The 15,915-nt window shown below is 40.4% G+C and overlaps 2 protein-coding genes across 4 annotated transcripts in view; one reads left to right on the top strand and one right to left on the bottom strand.

Moving 5' to 3' along the window:
• Nucleotides 1-862: 862 nt before the first annotated feature.
• hspd1 (heat shock 60 protein 1) lies at nt 863-8,044 on the bottom strand. The gene is made up of 11 exons (XM_042425724.1): nt 7,918-8,044; nt 6,146-6,321; nt 5,666-6,001; nt 5,471-5,566; nt 5,250-5,343; nt 4,916-5,084; nt 4,677-4,776; nt 4,316-4,561; nt 4,034-4,208; nt 3,441-3,619; nt 863-2,388 (listed from the first exon to the last, which is right to left on the bottom strand). The coding sequence occupies exons 1-11, from the start codon at nt 8,036-8,038 to the stop codon at nt 2,218-2,220; spliced, it is 1,863 nt and encodes a 620-aa protein (XP_042281658.1). The 5' UTR covers nt 8,039-8,044; the 3' UTR covers nt 863-2,217.
• A 317-nt stretch (nt 8,045-8,361) lies between these two features.
• LOC121906711 (MOB-like protein phocein) overlaps nt 8,362-15,915 on the top strand; it is a 10,020-nt gene continuing 2,466 nt past the window's right edge. Inside the window, exons 1-5 of one of the 3 annotated variants that reach the window (XM_042425728.1) lie at nt 8,362-8,626; nt 10,757-10,912; nt 14,016-14,078; nt 15,410-15,510; nt 15,649-15,691. In XM_042425728.1, the coding sequence (XP_042281662.1) occupies nt 8,624-8,626; nt 10,757-10,912; nt 14,016-14,078; nt 15,410-15,510; nt 15,649-15,691 (366 nt within the window). In that variant the 5' untranslated portion in view covers nt 8,362-8,623. Of the gene's footprint in view, nt 8,627-10,756; nt 10,913-11,030; nt 11,121-11,210; nt 11,425-13,261; nt 13,368-14,015; nt 14,079-15,409; nt 15,511-15,648; nt 15,692-15,915 lie in introns of those variants that run through there. The other 2 variants (XM_042425727.1, XM_042425726.1) reach the window with 2 other exon arrangements.

The raw sequence follows: 15,915 nt of genomic DNA, 5'->3' as shown, positions 1-15,915 counted from the left end.
GTCATCATGTGAGCGGTAAGAATAGATCTGCTGGTATGAAGCATGGCTGCATTTGAACAGGCAGTCATGAGGTCTAGAAATGTTACTGGTGGCAAAGGGCAAAGTTTAATTTGAACTCTTAAGGTTTTTCTTGTTGAAGAAAAGTCAAATATAATAATAGTTTGGGGGATGTCCACAGAGAAATGGGTCACTGGGGCATTTCTAAAATAACATGGTATTAATAGTAAATTTTGTGTTAAATCATATTTGACCTGTCATGCAAACACATAAGAGCCATCTTTAATAGATTTCCAGATGTTGTGAAAGACGACATGTCCAGAAGATGTACAGAAACCATGAATGAAGCAGGACAGGTGTAACTGTCAGTCAGCTGAACATACAGCACAAGCTCTTGGCCTTCATTACACCTATTGAATAGTTGAGCAACCAATCACACCACAAGGTCCATTTAGTAGTTTTTCAGGAGCTGACATAATCTTCATCAGCAGTTGGAGTGTACATTTTTCACTTGCTCATGAGGATTATGTGATGTGATTAAAAGCTCCAGTGAGATTTTTTTTTCAACCAGTTTCCAAGTTCAAGAATGAACTTTGAACCTGAAGCTTTTATGCCAACATGGAAAATGGAAAAGTGGAAATTTGAACATCTGCAATTCCCCTGACAGCTCATGTGAAGATCATGTGATATGAAAGCCCCAGAGCAGCTAGTAAACGGCCTTAATGAACTTTGAACCTCAGCTAATGAAAAATGTTTGGAAAAAAACATCCACTCCTGTACTATTTCAATGGTTATGTGACAGACTGATGATCACATACTAATACTCACTGAGCAACACAGTGGAAAAAAGTTGTTTACAAAGAACTCGAGTAACCAACACAGAACAATTTGTTTATTAAATAAAAGAAATCACAATTAATCAATGTCTACATTGTACAAAACAGAAGTCGAATGATCACTGCTATGTTATTTTGCAAAGGAATAATATATTGAAAACAAAACACCACCTGCGTTTTATGTATGTAGTTTTTTTTGTACTTGCTTACTTAAAGCAGAGCGTATGGAGACGTGTAAGCTGCGTCACACAAGGTCAATGTTTAACTGCACAAGGGCACCATGTTGTCATATTTAGACTTCGTAACTGCTCTGTAACTTGAGTCCCATCTTGCTCCCCTGTCAGACTGCCCCCCCCTCTCACACTATACTGTGAAATCAGTGTTCAGCTGATCCTATGACCATCATTACTGTGAAGGATGACAGTCAATCAGATGAAAAACTCAAAATGCTGCATACATTATAGTCTCCCAGTACCAGAGCAGCAGACATCAGTAAACATTATTTAAAAATTTCACATTGTTTTCACCAGGCCCCTGGTGACACTTTAGGCACTCTTCATCCAATCATGGTCAGGTACAAGGTAGGAGAAGTAACAGGGAACTCAAAGGGATCTTTTTTTCACCCATCACCAGGTAAATATAATCAAACGTCACTTCAGAGACAAAGTCACAGAAAATGCTCAAGTTCTGTAAGAAAATTGTTTTAATTAAATCAAATGACAGGCTTTAACCCACTATATTAGCTGGGCAAAACCAAGACAGATATATAAAAAACCAAAACATGAATTAACAAAATACTACAACAAAAATAAAGGACAGTGACACATTCCTGCCTAGGCATCTTCTCTCGTTCAAGGTCTGCTCTCTTTGCAGTAATATAGATTATAATCATGTCTACTATGTTAGTTTCTGTGAAGTTTCTTCATTGACCATTTTTAATCACTTAACTACCTCTTACAGAGATCAAAATGGCATCACCTGTATAAGCACTTTTCTTTCTGTTGAGCACTTTTTACATTATGAACTATGAGCTTTGTGCGCATGTCAATGTTTCATTGAACAGAGTCATGGGAGTAAAATAGAGCTGTGTAGAGGGTTCTCATGTAGTAACTGGGCTTGTTTGGGCTCACATCCCCAGTTTCTGGGCAGACTGGATGAATGGGACAGAAGCACAGAGTCAGGTGATGCTGGCTCCTCCGGGACAATGAAGCAGGAGGCAGAATCATGTGAAGTAGTGGGGCTCCAACATACTCATGGTCAGTCAGTCAGTGTGGGCAGATTTTTGGTGGAAGTGGGTGCAGGTTCTTGGAGGGTTCTTTTGTTCCACAGCCACCCCCAGCACCACTCTGCTGATTAGTCTGTACAGCAAGTCAGGAAGCTTGGCTTAGAAACCCATGCCGCCTCCCATGCCACCCATACCGCCCATGCCTCCCATGCCTCCCATGCCGCCTCCTGGCATATCCTTCTCCTCCTTGGGTATCTCTGTGACGACAGCCTCGGCAGTGGAGAGCAGGGAGGCTACTCCTGCTGCGTCCAGCAGTGCTGTCCTCACCACCTGGAGAAGCAACAGGAGGTTACAACATATCCATGTTCTGCATGGCGACTCACTCAACACAATACCATGTGACTATACTATGTTTAGTAAATGGTATGTCATTCTAAGTGTGCCTCATCTGACTCAGATCATCTTGCACTGATTGTGGTGACTAATTAAAGCATATGCTCAGAGCAACACTTACACACACACACACACACACACACACACACACTTGCACATGTAGTCAGGCTGCAGTCAGGTTTGCATATGATTAGGGCTGCAAGTGATATATTGTCCTCATCAATTAATTTTTTTTTTTTTAGATCAAATAAATTCATCTTTTGGTCTGTAAAATAGTGAAACATAACCAACACAAGTTCTCAGAGCCCAAGGTGACATGTTCATATTGTTTGTTTTGTCTGACCAGAAGTCCAAAACTGAAAGATATTCAATTTACAGTTATATGAAGTCACATCTGAAAAGCTGCTACCAGTGATTGACAATCAAATGAATTAACTCACCGTTTTGGTTTTACATATGTACCTACACTGCATGACCAAATCCATGCAGATTTGAATAAAATTGAAATAATCTATTTTCTTTTATATATACACACACATATATTAATATATTGTGTTCTTTCTTTAACAGCATAATCCTCAGCGCTACATTGTCTAATACTATTTGAACATGATTTCCTCTTCCTAATAATATCACAGGCCAACTGCCAGTTATTCTTTAATTGTTGCAAGTACATATTTGCATGTATTGTCCCTAATCGAAAAATGATGTATGCTACAATGGAAAGAAAACTAATATTACTTTCCATGTTAAAATCATTTTTCACCACAGAGTGGCAGTATTGACCGGGTTCAGGTTTTTAAATTAAGATGCATATTAAGAATCAGTATGCCAGTGGACAGTCTGTAGAATACAGGTAACACTTTCTAAGTCTGCCTCTTATGTCTTCTGTGTCTTTCTTATGTCTTGTGAAGCCATGTGGTTTACCGTATGAATAATCAAGGTTTTGTTCAGCAACACTACACATTGACAATGAATGAGCACTGTACCTTGGTGGGGTCAATGATGCCCCTCTCCACCATGTTGACGTACTCTCCCTGCATGGCATCGTAGCCGACCTCGGCTGGTCCCTGCAGGATCTTCTCCACTACTAGCGAACCTTCCACACCTGCGTTCTTAGCGATGGTCATGGAGGGGATACGGAGTGCCCGTCTGATGATTTCCACACCTGTTGGGAGCGAGGAGGAGATGAGAGGAAATTAGATGTACAATAATGAATCTGTTCCTCTCTACACAAATCCTGAAATGTCACAAATATGGCTGCTTGTTTAAATCTGTAAAAACACAGTCAGCCATCAGTTGTGGTGGCTTAATGCTTTTCATTGTGTGAAAAAGGTCAAACATGGAGTGAGATAAGTTGTTTCAAATGCACTGGCTGGTTCAAAGAGACTACTGCTAATGCAACAAGTCTTTTTGCCATTTTGCAGGTGCAAGCTGACAAACCAGTCAACATTTCTCTATAGTTGGATCTTCAGCCACAGTAAACTATTCAGGTCTTGTGTGTCAGAGATGTTTTTAAAAAGGTAAAACTATCATTAAGTAATACAGTTTCAGTACATCTGAGCCTTTTTGTTTTACTAACCCATCTTCTGGTCGGCATTGGCAGGTTTGATGGTATCCAAGGAGGGGATGCAGCGCAGCAGAGCACAGCCTCCACCGGGTACGATGCCCTCCTCCACAGCTGCCCGTGTGGCATTCAGAGCATCTGTCACACGGTCCTTCTTCTCGTTCACCTCCACATCACTTGTTCCTCCAATCTGAAACAGAGCATGGGTGTAAAATTTTATTTTTCTGGAGGAAAACTGTAACTTATCAGTACTGTCTTCAAAACAGATATGTCTGCGCTTGTATTTGAGACACACACCTTGAGCACAGCCACTCCGTCAGACAGCTTGGCCAGCCTCTCGTTGAGTTTCTCTTTCTCATAGTCACTGGTGGTGTTCTCCAGCTGCTCGACAATCTCTGCTGCCCGTTTCTCCAGGTCAGCTGGGTTGCCGCCTCCTTTCAGCAGCAAGGTGTCATCTTTAGTTATCTGTGCCTCACCAACCTTGCCGAAGTCGTGTGCCTGGATGTCTTCAAGAGCAATGCCCAAAGCCTCATCTCCAAACACCTGGAAAACAGAAAAAGAAAAAGAGTCTGCATGTCTTCTTTTATATTCAAACTTAGTGGTTCATACAATTTAGCATAGCAACTGTCAGCTACTTGAGAATGAAGAGTGAACTTACAGTGCCTCCGGTGGCGATGGCCATATCCTTCAGCTGATTCTTCCTGTTGTCTCCAAAGCCTGGAGCTTTGACTGCTACCACCTGCAGTCCAACCTTGAGCCTGTGAATGAAGTCATTGAATATTCACAACCTTTCAACTCATTCAAGTACATTTTCCTATGTAAACAATTCACTCATTTGGTTAATCTTTTCAGACTAACAGCTATTTGTTTAGAGCTAACAACAAACAAACAAAGTACCTGTTGAGAACCAAGGTGCTGAGGGCCTCTCCATCCACATCCTCAGCCACAATGACCAGTGGTTTGCGGTGCTGGTTGGCAATCTCCAGGGCTGGCACAATGCTCTGCACACTGGAGATCTTCTTCTCACTCAGTAGCAGGTAGGCATCCTGGAATTCACATTTCTGGCCTAGTAGAAACAAAGATAACGGAGAGAATACATTTATACAGTATTTCTTTGTAGTCAAGAATGAGGAGGGCAGGGGGTGTTGAATAGACACGCTCAACTTCATCTCTAGTGTAGCAAATTGTAAAGCACAGCTTAAGTTACCCAAGAGGCCAATATGACTCTTACCCTTGGCGGTGTTGATGAAGTATGGGGAGATGTAACCACGGTCAAACTTCATACCCTCAATGATCTCCAGCTCATCGTGCAGAGTCTTTCCGTCCTGAAACAAAAAGCATGACAAATTACGTCACATTACAGAACAACATATTTACAGGTTTTACCTGATTAAGCAATCATTAGAGCAGTGCAGATGTCTTTTTATACATGAATGAAACGTTGAAACTAACCTTGACAGTGATGACTCCCTTGCGACCAACTTTCTTCATGGCATTGGAAATGATGTTACCAATCTCCTCATCTCCATTGGCTGAGATTGTAGCAACCTGAAATATAAACCACACTATTAAAGTCTTGCTTTTTGTTTATATACATTACAGATTTAAGATGTTACACAACTACGTATCATTTTTAAGAATGTTTACCTGTGCGATTTCCTCAGGGGTTGTGACTGGCTTGGAGAGCTTTTTCAGCTCATTGATAACAGTTTCTACGGCCATCATGACACCACGGCGGATCTCCACAGGATTAGCACCTTTACTGATGGTGTCAAAGCCCTCCTTGGCGATGGCACGAGCCAGCACCGTGGCAGTGGTGGTGCCGTCACCAGCCTCCTCGTTGGTGTTGTTGGCCACATCCTGCACCAGCTTGGCCCCGATGTTCTTGTACTTGTCCTTCAGGTCGATGCTCTTGGCCACCGTCACGCCGTCCTTGGTGACCTTAGGGCTTCCCCAGCTCTGCTCGATGATAACAGTGCGACCCTGGAATAGAGATAGACATTGTTGAGATAAAGGGGTTTATATCAGTGTGGCCACTGAGGTCCAAATTACATATTTGATAAACCCCAAATAAGAAACTATGAGTAAAAATCCAGCCAGAGGATTCACAACAAACCCTCTCATTACCTTTGGGCCCATGGTGACAGCCACAGTGTCAGCCAGCAGATCCACTCCCTGCAGCATGAGGGCACGAGCATCAGGTCCAAACTTCACATCTTTAGCGTAGGCTCGTGTGAGGTGAGGAGCCAGTGCCCTGCAAACAGGCCTCACCTGCTTCATGACTGTTGGTAAACGAAACATCTCTACAGGAGGAAAAGACAAAGGGTGTAATTAAGGCAACATATCTGAGACCACATCCCACCCTATTAATGATCACTGAGATGTACCGGAGCTCTTTGAAAGGGCTGGAAGTTCATGTCACATGATATTTATGTGCACTGAAAATAGATGTGTTTGACATGCGATGAATGCAACCAAAGTACACCTGAATAATTATTCTCCATGTCCATTCATCACCCCACACCACCCCAGGAGGACAGATGATGTGTTACAAAGGTTAACTCTGCCCCTAGTGGTCACTGGTGGTATGCAGCACCACCAGTCAATGAATGAACTACTTATCAGCTAGTAAAACATTCTCAGGATTATCTGACTGACATACACCAACATAAAAAAAGTGCTCTTAAACCGGGAAAACATGTCACAGCAGACCTTCAATTTGCATCTGATTCAAGGGATAGATATGCTTCCAAACCACCATAATAGATTAATATTAATATATAACTTAACTTTGGTTTTGAATGCTACTTTCTAATTTGGTTGACCACAACTATCCAAGTATATTCAATCCCATTGGGCCAGCAACTACCTTCTTTATGTATTTGTCCATCATCTTTTCAATCATAGGATTAATTCTGATCAATAAATTGTCAGAAAATGCCCATCATAATTTATTAGAACCGAAGGAGACATCTTCAAACTGCTTGTTTTGTCCATTCGACAGTTCAAACACAAAGACAATGATGTAAAAACAGAGAAAATCAGCAGATTCTTGCATTTGAGAGGCTGCAACTAGTAAATGTTTTTGTTGGCATTTTTGCTTAATAAATGTCTTAAAATGTTTAATTGATCATAGAAATTGTTTGAGTAATCGCTCCAGCAATTACTTCCACATATTGATATTAAACGTTTGAATGCCTGTGTCCATGTCCCAATTAACCCCCTGAAGAAAAACGACCACTGCGTCTAGCTACCCGCCCACTGTTCTATTCATTGAATTCATAATGAAGAACCAGATTCATATTTACATTAAAATTGATCGTGACTGGGTTATAAAATATATCTCAAAAGCTGTTCCTGTTAAACCCACGTGTCCTCTTCAGGTCGTGCGTCACAAGGTCAAATTGTGAAAAGCATGTGCAGGAACTGCCTCCCCATCACACTGTGAGCCACCCTCTGACCAAGAACTGCTCGACACTAGTGTAATTTAAGGCGCACCGTGATTAATAAAGACTCTTCCTGAATCATCATTTAAGTTGTTCGCAGCACTCCAGTAGAACAGGACTTCAATATAGAAATTTAAGATTTCACCAGTCAGACCCGAGACACGACACCCCTGAATGAATAAAATTCAGTGTCCGTCTAAATTAAGAACATTTAGGCCGCTGCAAAGATAGTTGGCCAGCTAATTAAAGTCCGTTGTAACATTTCAGCATGCATGCCCTTGCAGTTGAGAAGTACAATCACGCTAGAAGCACTTTGAAGCTAGCGTTCCCTGAAAAATGTCACCTCTTGGCTAACACACCGTTACACGTAAAAAGGCCAGCGTTGGTCAAAAGTATACAGCCTGTAATATTTGCTACGTAGCTTTAAACACATTAGAAATTGTCAGCACTTACTTGTGAGGTAAGAGGGCTTGTAGTTTCTACAAGGTGCACGTCTGCGAGACGGAATGATATAACGACTGGAGGAGAGGACAGCAGTATGGTGCAATTGAGCAGAAGAGAGGGGACTGCACATGGCCAATCACATCCGGGTAATTTACCGGCACGCCCCGGACTATGAATAACGTTAAAACTAGTGTAGATAATGGGTTTTATATTCATATTTTTAATGAAAACAACTCATGTGTTACTCAGAATTATAATTATTAATATAACAGAGTGGTACAGTGAGTGTACAAGTCATCGTGTTTGAGACATTTATTCATAAAATGAGTCGACGCTCGTTCCCGGGCTGACGATTCCAGAATTTTCGCCTGTGCCATTGGAGGAAAAAAATAAAGGTCAAAGTTGACGTTGTGCAATATTGCTCTATGTGGAAATGTTTCTAAAATGAGACAAACCACTAAATTAAAATTAGAATTCTGAAAAAACACAAAGTAGTGTTTTTGCTCTTCGCGTCGGGCGTTCTAGAACGTTCTATTAGTTAAAAGAATCGCCCAGCAAGTTTTGGGACATGTAATGCGCATGCGCACTTGCGCAAGAGGGTTCTGGATATTTCCTCACGTGGAGAGATTCCCCTTCAAGTGTGTCACATCCACGCTCACGAAGAAACCGGGGTGCAGCTCCAAGCCGTCTCTCAGACCTCCTCACACATTACGAAATGGTAAGAGACTTTGTCCCAAAAAAAGGCATTTGTAGAGAAAATGATGGAGGATCTTCCGAATGATTTATCAAGCTACATATGGCTGGTTAGCATCTGACCTGGCTAAGTTATCGGTAGCAGCTAATGTAATGTTAGCTGCCTTTACATTCACAAGGTCACACAGTTTAGAGGCCAGGTGAGAAGGAAACATTTAGGCATATTTATCTAGACAAATGAATGATGAGTGTAGTGATTAATGAGCTTTAGCAGCATTAACGTTAACCCTGCAGGTGCAGTTACGAACCCACTGTCAGCTCACAGATGTATGTCTGGCTTCTACTAATGAATGAGTATAAATTGTTTTTTTCTATTCTGAAACGGACATCAGAGATCCGTCAGATCAACTGAGAATCAGCTAACCGATCCTGACATTCATCACTGCAGCTGCAGCGTGTGCATGACTGAAGTCAGGCATCTCATAGGCAGACTCGTGATCCCGTGTTACAGTTTTAAATGTTACCTGTTGGTCAGATTCATCTGCTATATTGCACTAGTCACGCCCTTGGTCAATGGAAAAAGATGAATTACTTGTTCGTTTTAGTCATTTGCGGCTTCCGTAACGTAGACTCTGACCTTATGACCTATCCATGCTATCCATGCCCAGCATGTCAGGTCAGAGCAAAACTCATTTTACATAGCAGCAGAAGTGCAGTCTTTTGTGCCAGTTATCTATACTATGACTCTATGTTCGTTCATTCATTCATTCATTCATTCATTCATTCATTCACAGTGATACTACTAGAAGTACTACTAGAATACAGAGAGTATTAATTACACCCCAGAGTGGCCAATTTATTAGGTTACACTTAGTAAAACTACCGCACATGTTCAGTTTTTGTTGAAACTGATTTAACTTTATGGTCATTCTGGAGGCTGTTGAGCTGTATTGCATCATACTGAGAGGTGTTAACCTTCATTGATCTGAATGGGGTGGACAAAATATTAGAAACACTGCAGTATAACGTTAACAGTTCATTCATATGACATTGTTACATGGTCTGAACAGTCATTAAAGGTGAGGTTAATCATAACCATCTTATGCAGCTTCTCCTACCACCTCATAAAGTAGTAACCAGTCAGAGACCCCTCTGGAACACTGGACAAACTGGCTGGAATGTTATCTTGTAACGTTTCATCGCCAGTCAAAGCTGTTATCACAGCATAGTGTTTGTTTGTGATCAGATTTTGCAACTCTGACTGAAATTCCCTCAAATTCCAAGATGCCTTTATGTTATCATCAATGTATTTTATCAGTGAGGTGTCCTTCCCAGCCTCAAGGTAAACAGTCACAATGAAAAAGTGCAGTAACCCCACCTCCTCTGGCCAGTTAACAAACTGGGATCTATCCTTCTCCCCGCCCTCCTTCCACTTCCACCACCTCTTTCCCAGACAACCTTCACTCAAGGTCACTTGAATCATCTGCCGTTATCAGACTGTCAGCAGCTGGTGTTTGAAATCTTACAAAGCTACTTCATTCATGTGCAGTTTGTAACTTAAGACATTTCCTGAAATTTTGGACATAATTAAGAAAAGTTGACTTTCATTACACTCAGCAGAGCAATAATTGACTTCACAAAGGCCGTCTCTGTGAAGGAGCTGCTCATTTATTCTTTGGACGCTGTCTCTACTTAAGCCAAATGTAGCCTTGCCTCCCTCCTATTCCTGTGTGCTCTCCTCCTCCTCTCCCTGCAGAGCAGCACAAGTGTCAATTAATCATTCCTGTATTTTAACCAGAAGATTTTTAAATTTAATGACATTTTAACTAAACCCTGAGCTCATGCATTTTTAACTGTAGTTGAACAAGATAAGAGTTTACTTGGTGATATCGTGCTGCACCAAGTTATATAGAGATTATTTGGTATCAGTGTGTGATTGCAGATGTTGCAAAACCTACAATAAAGTCAGTGGGGGTTGGGGTCTTTACTTTTTGTGTAACACATGCTCTATCTATGACTTGAGACAGCCCCCTAGTGGCCATGAAGGGGGCTGTTATAGCAAATATCAAGGCTTTATTCAGTTGTGTTTCACAAGTCAAATGTTATTTGATAGTGATGTTATGGGCTCATTTTCTCTCTTTGTGGTCACTCACAGGCCTTCAGAAAATTCCTGCCACTGTTTGACCGGGTGCTGGTGGAGCGCCTTACAGCAGAGACGGTAACGAAAGGTGGCATCATGCTGCCAGAGAAGTCTCAAGGCAAGGTGCTGCAGGCCACAGTAGTGGCAGTAGGACCTGGCTCTGTCAATCAGGTAATTACCCAACTGTGAGGGCGGAGATACCACAAGGAATGTGGTGTTTTTATAGTTGCAATTTGGCTCTCAGGGTGGTTGAGTAACTCTTTGCCTGACGTTTTTTTTTTTTTCCCAGAAAGGAAATGTACAGCCACTCAGTGTGAAGGTTGGAGAGAAGGTCCTCTTACCAGAGTACGGTGGAACTAAAGTCATTCTGGACGATAAGGTGCGGTACAGTGTAATTTTTAAAGGGATCTTTCAAGGATGTTTCCTGTCATACTGGGTCAATTTCATGTTTTCTTATTCTGTCCTCCAGGACTATTTCCTGTTCCGTGACGGAGATATCCTTGGAAAATACGTCGAATGAGCCGTCTTTCTTTGTTGTTATAAAACTGAAGTCCTTGTCATACCCAGAGAGAAGAAATTAAGTTGCGTCATTCATGTCTGTTTTTCTTTTTTCTATGTTGTTGCAATTGTAAATAATTCTAATCACATTTTGTTATAATAATAAAGGCGAGCTGTTGACTTTATGTCTCATGAAATACTGTCCTTGAAAGCAGTTAACTTTTTTTCTGTTAAAGTACACTAAAATCAAGGTTCACTTACCAGATTTTTCCAGAGCTTTCGTCCTTATCTTAGGTTGCTAAGCAGGGGAGTTGGACATTTCGGTTTCTTGGTGTCTTGAGTTCTGGACAGTGGCCTGCTTTGCCCCATTGTTAATCCAGCCTTGGCTATTAGTAGTAGTTTAATATAAAATACCTTATCATGTTTTATAATTTTATGAATTATGTTTTGTTCATAAAGCTTTTATCTGCCATTTGACCAGTAACTATAATTATACAGTATGTTGTGGAGTAAAAAGTACAAATATTTCTCTGTACTGACCAAAATCAATTAAGTCAGATGAGTTGAAAAACTATAATTACATCAATAAATAACACAATTACTTATGTGTATAGTAGCTTTAAAGGATAGGTTCATAATTTTTCAAGTATGTCTTAAAACAATATTCAGTTGCCCAAACAGGTGAACATTGTAACAGTTCCTTAAATATGCTTATAAAGTGATGGAGGACAAAATCCAAAGCCCTCAAAATGTGCAAAAATTTATTCAAGTTTATTTTATGTTAATATGAAGCTTCAGCCATCCAAAATAGTTAATTTAAGTCAATATCTTTCAAAGTTAGTCTTTTTAATGCCAAAGTCCCTCTTTTGGCAACACAAAGAGGGAATGTGATGCTAAAAAGACTGTAAATGTGGCAGATATCCACTTGATATGACTAACTCAGACTGCTGAAGCCTCATATAAGCTTTACAACTTTAAAATGCATTTTTGCTACTATGTGGACACATTGTGGATTTTGTCCCCCATCACTTACATTGAAAACACATTTGATGGGGATCTTTTATTAGCCAGTACGAACGGGAAGAATGATTACAGTGAGAAAAACTGTTTCAGTGTTCATTCGGGCACCTGACTGTTGTTTTGAGACAGACTTGAATTTTGAAAAATTGTGAACCCGTCCTCCAATGTAAATACCAAAGTAAAGTACAAGTAACTCAAAATGTTTAAATACAGTACTTGAGTGAATGTACTTAGTTACCTGTATGTAACTAATGGAACAACAATCAGATACTGTGTTTAAGTACAATTTGGAGGTACTTGTAATTTTTTACATGAATATTTACATTTTCTGCTACTTTATTCTACTGCAGTGCATTTCAAGGGCAAATATCGTACTTTTTACTCCACATCTGACAGATTAATATTTTGCATACAATATTTTTATATGATATATTTAGGCAGTGGTGGAAGAAGTATTCAAGTCCCTTTACTTAAGTAAAAGTACCAGTTCAGCAATGTAAAAATACTCCATTACAAGTAAAAGTCTTGCATGAAAAATTCTACTCAAGTAAAAGTACATAAGTATTAGCAGCAAAATGTACGTAAAATATTAAAGTAAAAGTAGTGGTTTGATCACTGTGACCGATATTATATTATATATGTGACATCATTAGAAAGCACTCTGCTGTCTGGAACATTACATATACAATCACCCATTTATTAATGACTGATGAGATATATGTGGATGCAAAATACATTTGTGGTTCAAAATTTGGTAAAGGGACTAACTACAAAGGGATATTGAGCCCGGTCATACTGCGGAGGGTCGTATGAACAGTATGTAAAGGTTAAACTTTGTTTGACGTTACGGATAAAAACAGAGGTAATTGAGTTTATGGCTTTATTTCGATCGTCCTCATTCAACTTAAGTGAGACTTTGAATGCAGTAGTTTTACATTGTGGTATACTTTTACTCAAGTACGTGATTTGAATAGGCAGCGCCTACGGATCATATCCGAGTCCGCTGCTACGTCACAGCTGCTGACGAACATCCGGGCATTCTGTCGCGATGGTCATGGCGGAGGGTACTGCAGTTCTCAGGAGGAATCGGCCTGGAACCAAGGCAAAGGTGGGTTTCCACCCGGCGGGAGTAGAACAATGTTATTGGAAATGAACACCCACGACTTCGCGACGCTGTTTCATTTGACCCATGTCGTTTTACTGCACGTCTTTTGATGATTAACTTGGCCGCAGACAACATATAGGAAGGGCCTGACCTGGAAATAGCCAGCTAGCTAAACGTTAGCTGCCGCCCCGTCTAGTTCCTGGAGTAGCGTTAACTTAAACGACCCCCAAGGGGTGTTGCTTCACGTCTCGGAACTTCGTGTGACAATAATTACTCCCCAAGTAATCTTATATAGACTATCTGGTGAATGGAGTTTGCATACGATTCTCAAACAAACAACCGTTGAATGTGTTGCAGGAAGCAGTCGCATCCCGTCTGACGTTATCTAACTAGCGAGTTTAGCTTCGAGGATTGAATAAGTTAATGTAACGTTAGACAGATAAAGAGTCGGAGGCACCAAATATCAAACCAAACTTCAGTTAGCAAACATTTAACAGTTATATAATGTTCCTCCATTCAAGTTAGTCATGAGTCGTATCATGGCTTGATTGATTCGTGTTAGTTGACGTCAGATGACAGCTATGCAACATTTGTCAAGTTATGTTACTGTGGCAGCTTTGTGGACTAAATGTGTCCTTCCTCCATGTGTAGGATTTCTACAACTGGCCGGATGAATCGTTTGAGGAGATGGACAGCACCCTGGCTGTCCAACAGGTGTGTTGTCATGGTCTGTGTGTGTGTGTGTATGTCAGTCAGTCAGTGTTCCCCACCCCTTTCAGCTGGTCAGAAGTGGCATGGTGGTGGAAACTGAACCGGGTTACTACTAACTGCATGCATCTCTGCGGGGAGTTAGAGTTGGGCAACATGGATGAAATGACATTGAATGAACAAATGAATGAACATTGAAATAGGTTTTAAACTATGGTCTTACGAAATCTTTTGTAATTTTTTCCAGATTCTGTTTTATTTTTTCCAAATTCTGTGTTTTCTGTTTTAATTTTCCTGAATTGTATTATACAATTTAAGTAGCCTACATTTTGTCACTAGTAAGAGTGTCCTAATCATGTGGTAGATTAATAAAATTTCAACAATTCAATAAGGAAGTGTTCAAAATTTAATCATACATTGAATGAAATGAATATATATCAATGAATTTGCAACACATTGTGCTATTTTTAATCAAAGAAAGTGCTTCAATACACATTACACTCAGACATCAGCATGAAGAAGTGAATGGCCTTAAATAATCTTTCACATTGAGTGATTGCACTGAGCCATAAAAAATAATAATCACAAAACAACATTGGTAAAATGAGGCTTATAGTTTGGTATTGCTCTGCTTTAATTTAGCTGTTAGCGTCGATTTCCTCAGTTTTTTGGATGACTTAGCCGTATCAGACGGCCTTACCGACATGACTGTGTGTGTGTTGTAGCGGGTTTGACACTAAATGAAGAGGGTTGTCAGTCAGCGTCACGTCTGACAAATAATAATTAAAAAATAGAGAGAAAATAGCTCTGTCATACATTTTTGCACTACATGACTGTGTGGACACACTGTGGATTTTGGCCCCCATCACTTACATTGAAAGTCATTTGAAGGGGATCTTTTAATAGCCAGTATGAACAGGAGGAATGATTACAGCGAGGGAAACCTCTTTCACTGTTCATATGGGCACCTGACTGTTGTTTTAAGACACACTTGAAAAACTGTGAACCCGTCCCTTAATCTAACAGAGTGGTTGTGGGTGATATGATGGAGTTACATTCAGACTATGCCGCAGTATTACAGTTTCACATTCAAAATCTCAGACATAGTGTCATAACACAGATCATAAAAACAACTCGTGCTGGTAGTGTGGCCCACATGCAATGGTGTTTTGAAACTTGATCTTTGCTGGTATCCTTATTTTAATGTCCCACACACAGTAGAAACTGTAAACTAGAATCAGTTACAGTTAATCATGGCCACATTAAGGTAATGGAGATGGTGTTGCTGTGGCTGTGTGAGCGCCTACTAAAAGTGCATGTGTGATGCTCTGTTACAGTACATACAGCAGAACATTCGGTCAGATTGCTCCAACATCGACAAAATCCTGGAACCTCCAGAGGGTCAGGATGAGGGGGTGTGGAAGTATGAGCACCTCAGGTATGTGTTAAAAAAAATAAATGTTTGATCATCTGGTTGCTCAAGTACAAATCATGGTTGAATCTGCCAAGATTACTCACTCATGCTCATGTCTTTTTTTTTAATTCTGACTGTGCTCCTGTTCTGTCTTATTTGTAGGCAATTCTGCCTGGAGCTCAATGGACTAGCAGTCAAACTGCAGGTAAGTGTGCTCTGCTCACAGACATACAGATCAAAAATGTTTTAAAACTTTGGATTTGATGTTGCTTTGATACAAGGACACAGTCTCAATCTCGTGTCTGTACCAAATGCAAAGATCTGGGATGGGCAGTTTCTAATATATCTAATGTTAGAGTCTAATGTTAGTTCAATGACAGAATTAAATTTCCTATTCAAGATATAGTCGTCAGATCTTTATTTCAAAAC

This window comes from Thunnus maccoyii, chromosome 11 (assembly GCF_910596095.1).
Source record: "Thunnus maccoyii chromosome 11, fThuMac1.1, whole genome shotgun sequence".
Classification (NCBI taxonomy): Eukaryota; Metazoa; Chordata; class Actinopteri; order Scombriformes; family Scombridae; genus Thunnus; species Thunnus maccoyii.
Note: the sequence above shows the minus strand (reverse complement) of the source record. Positions and strands in the feature narration are given on the sequence as shown.

What these genes read in the sequence shown, in the direction of transcription:
- hspd1 (XM_042425724.1), bottom strand. Translation starts at nt 8,038, where the DNA reads ATGTGCAGTCCCCTCTCTTCTGCTCAATTGCACCATACTGCTGTCCTC. An exon ending in CAAGCCCTCTTACCTCACAA is followed by an intron (nt 6,322 to 7,917) that starts GTAAGTGCTGAC and finishes TTCCTCCTGTAG; the next exon opens with AGATGTTTCGTTTACCAACA. An exon ending in CAATGCCGACCAGAAGATGG is followed by an intron (nt 3,620 to 4,033) that starts GTTAGTAAAACA and finishes CGCTCCCAACAG; the next exon opens with GTGTGGAAATCATCAGACGG.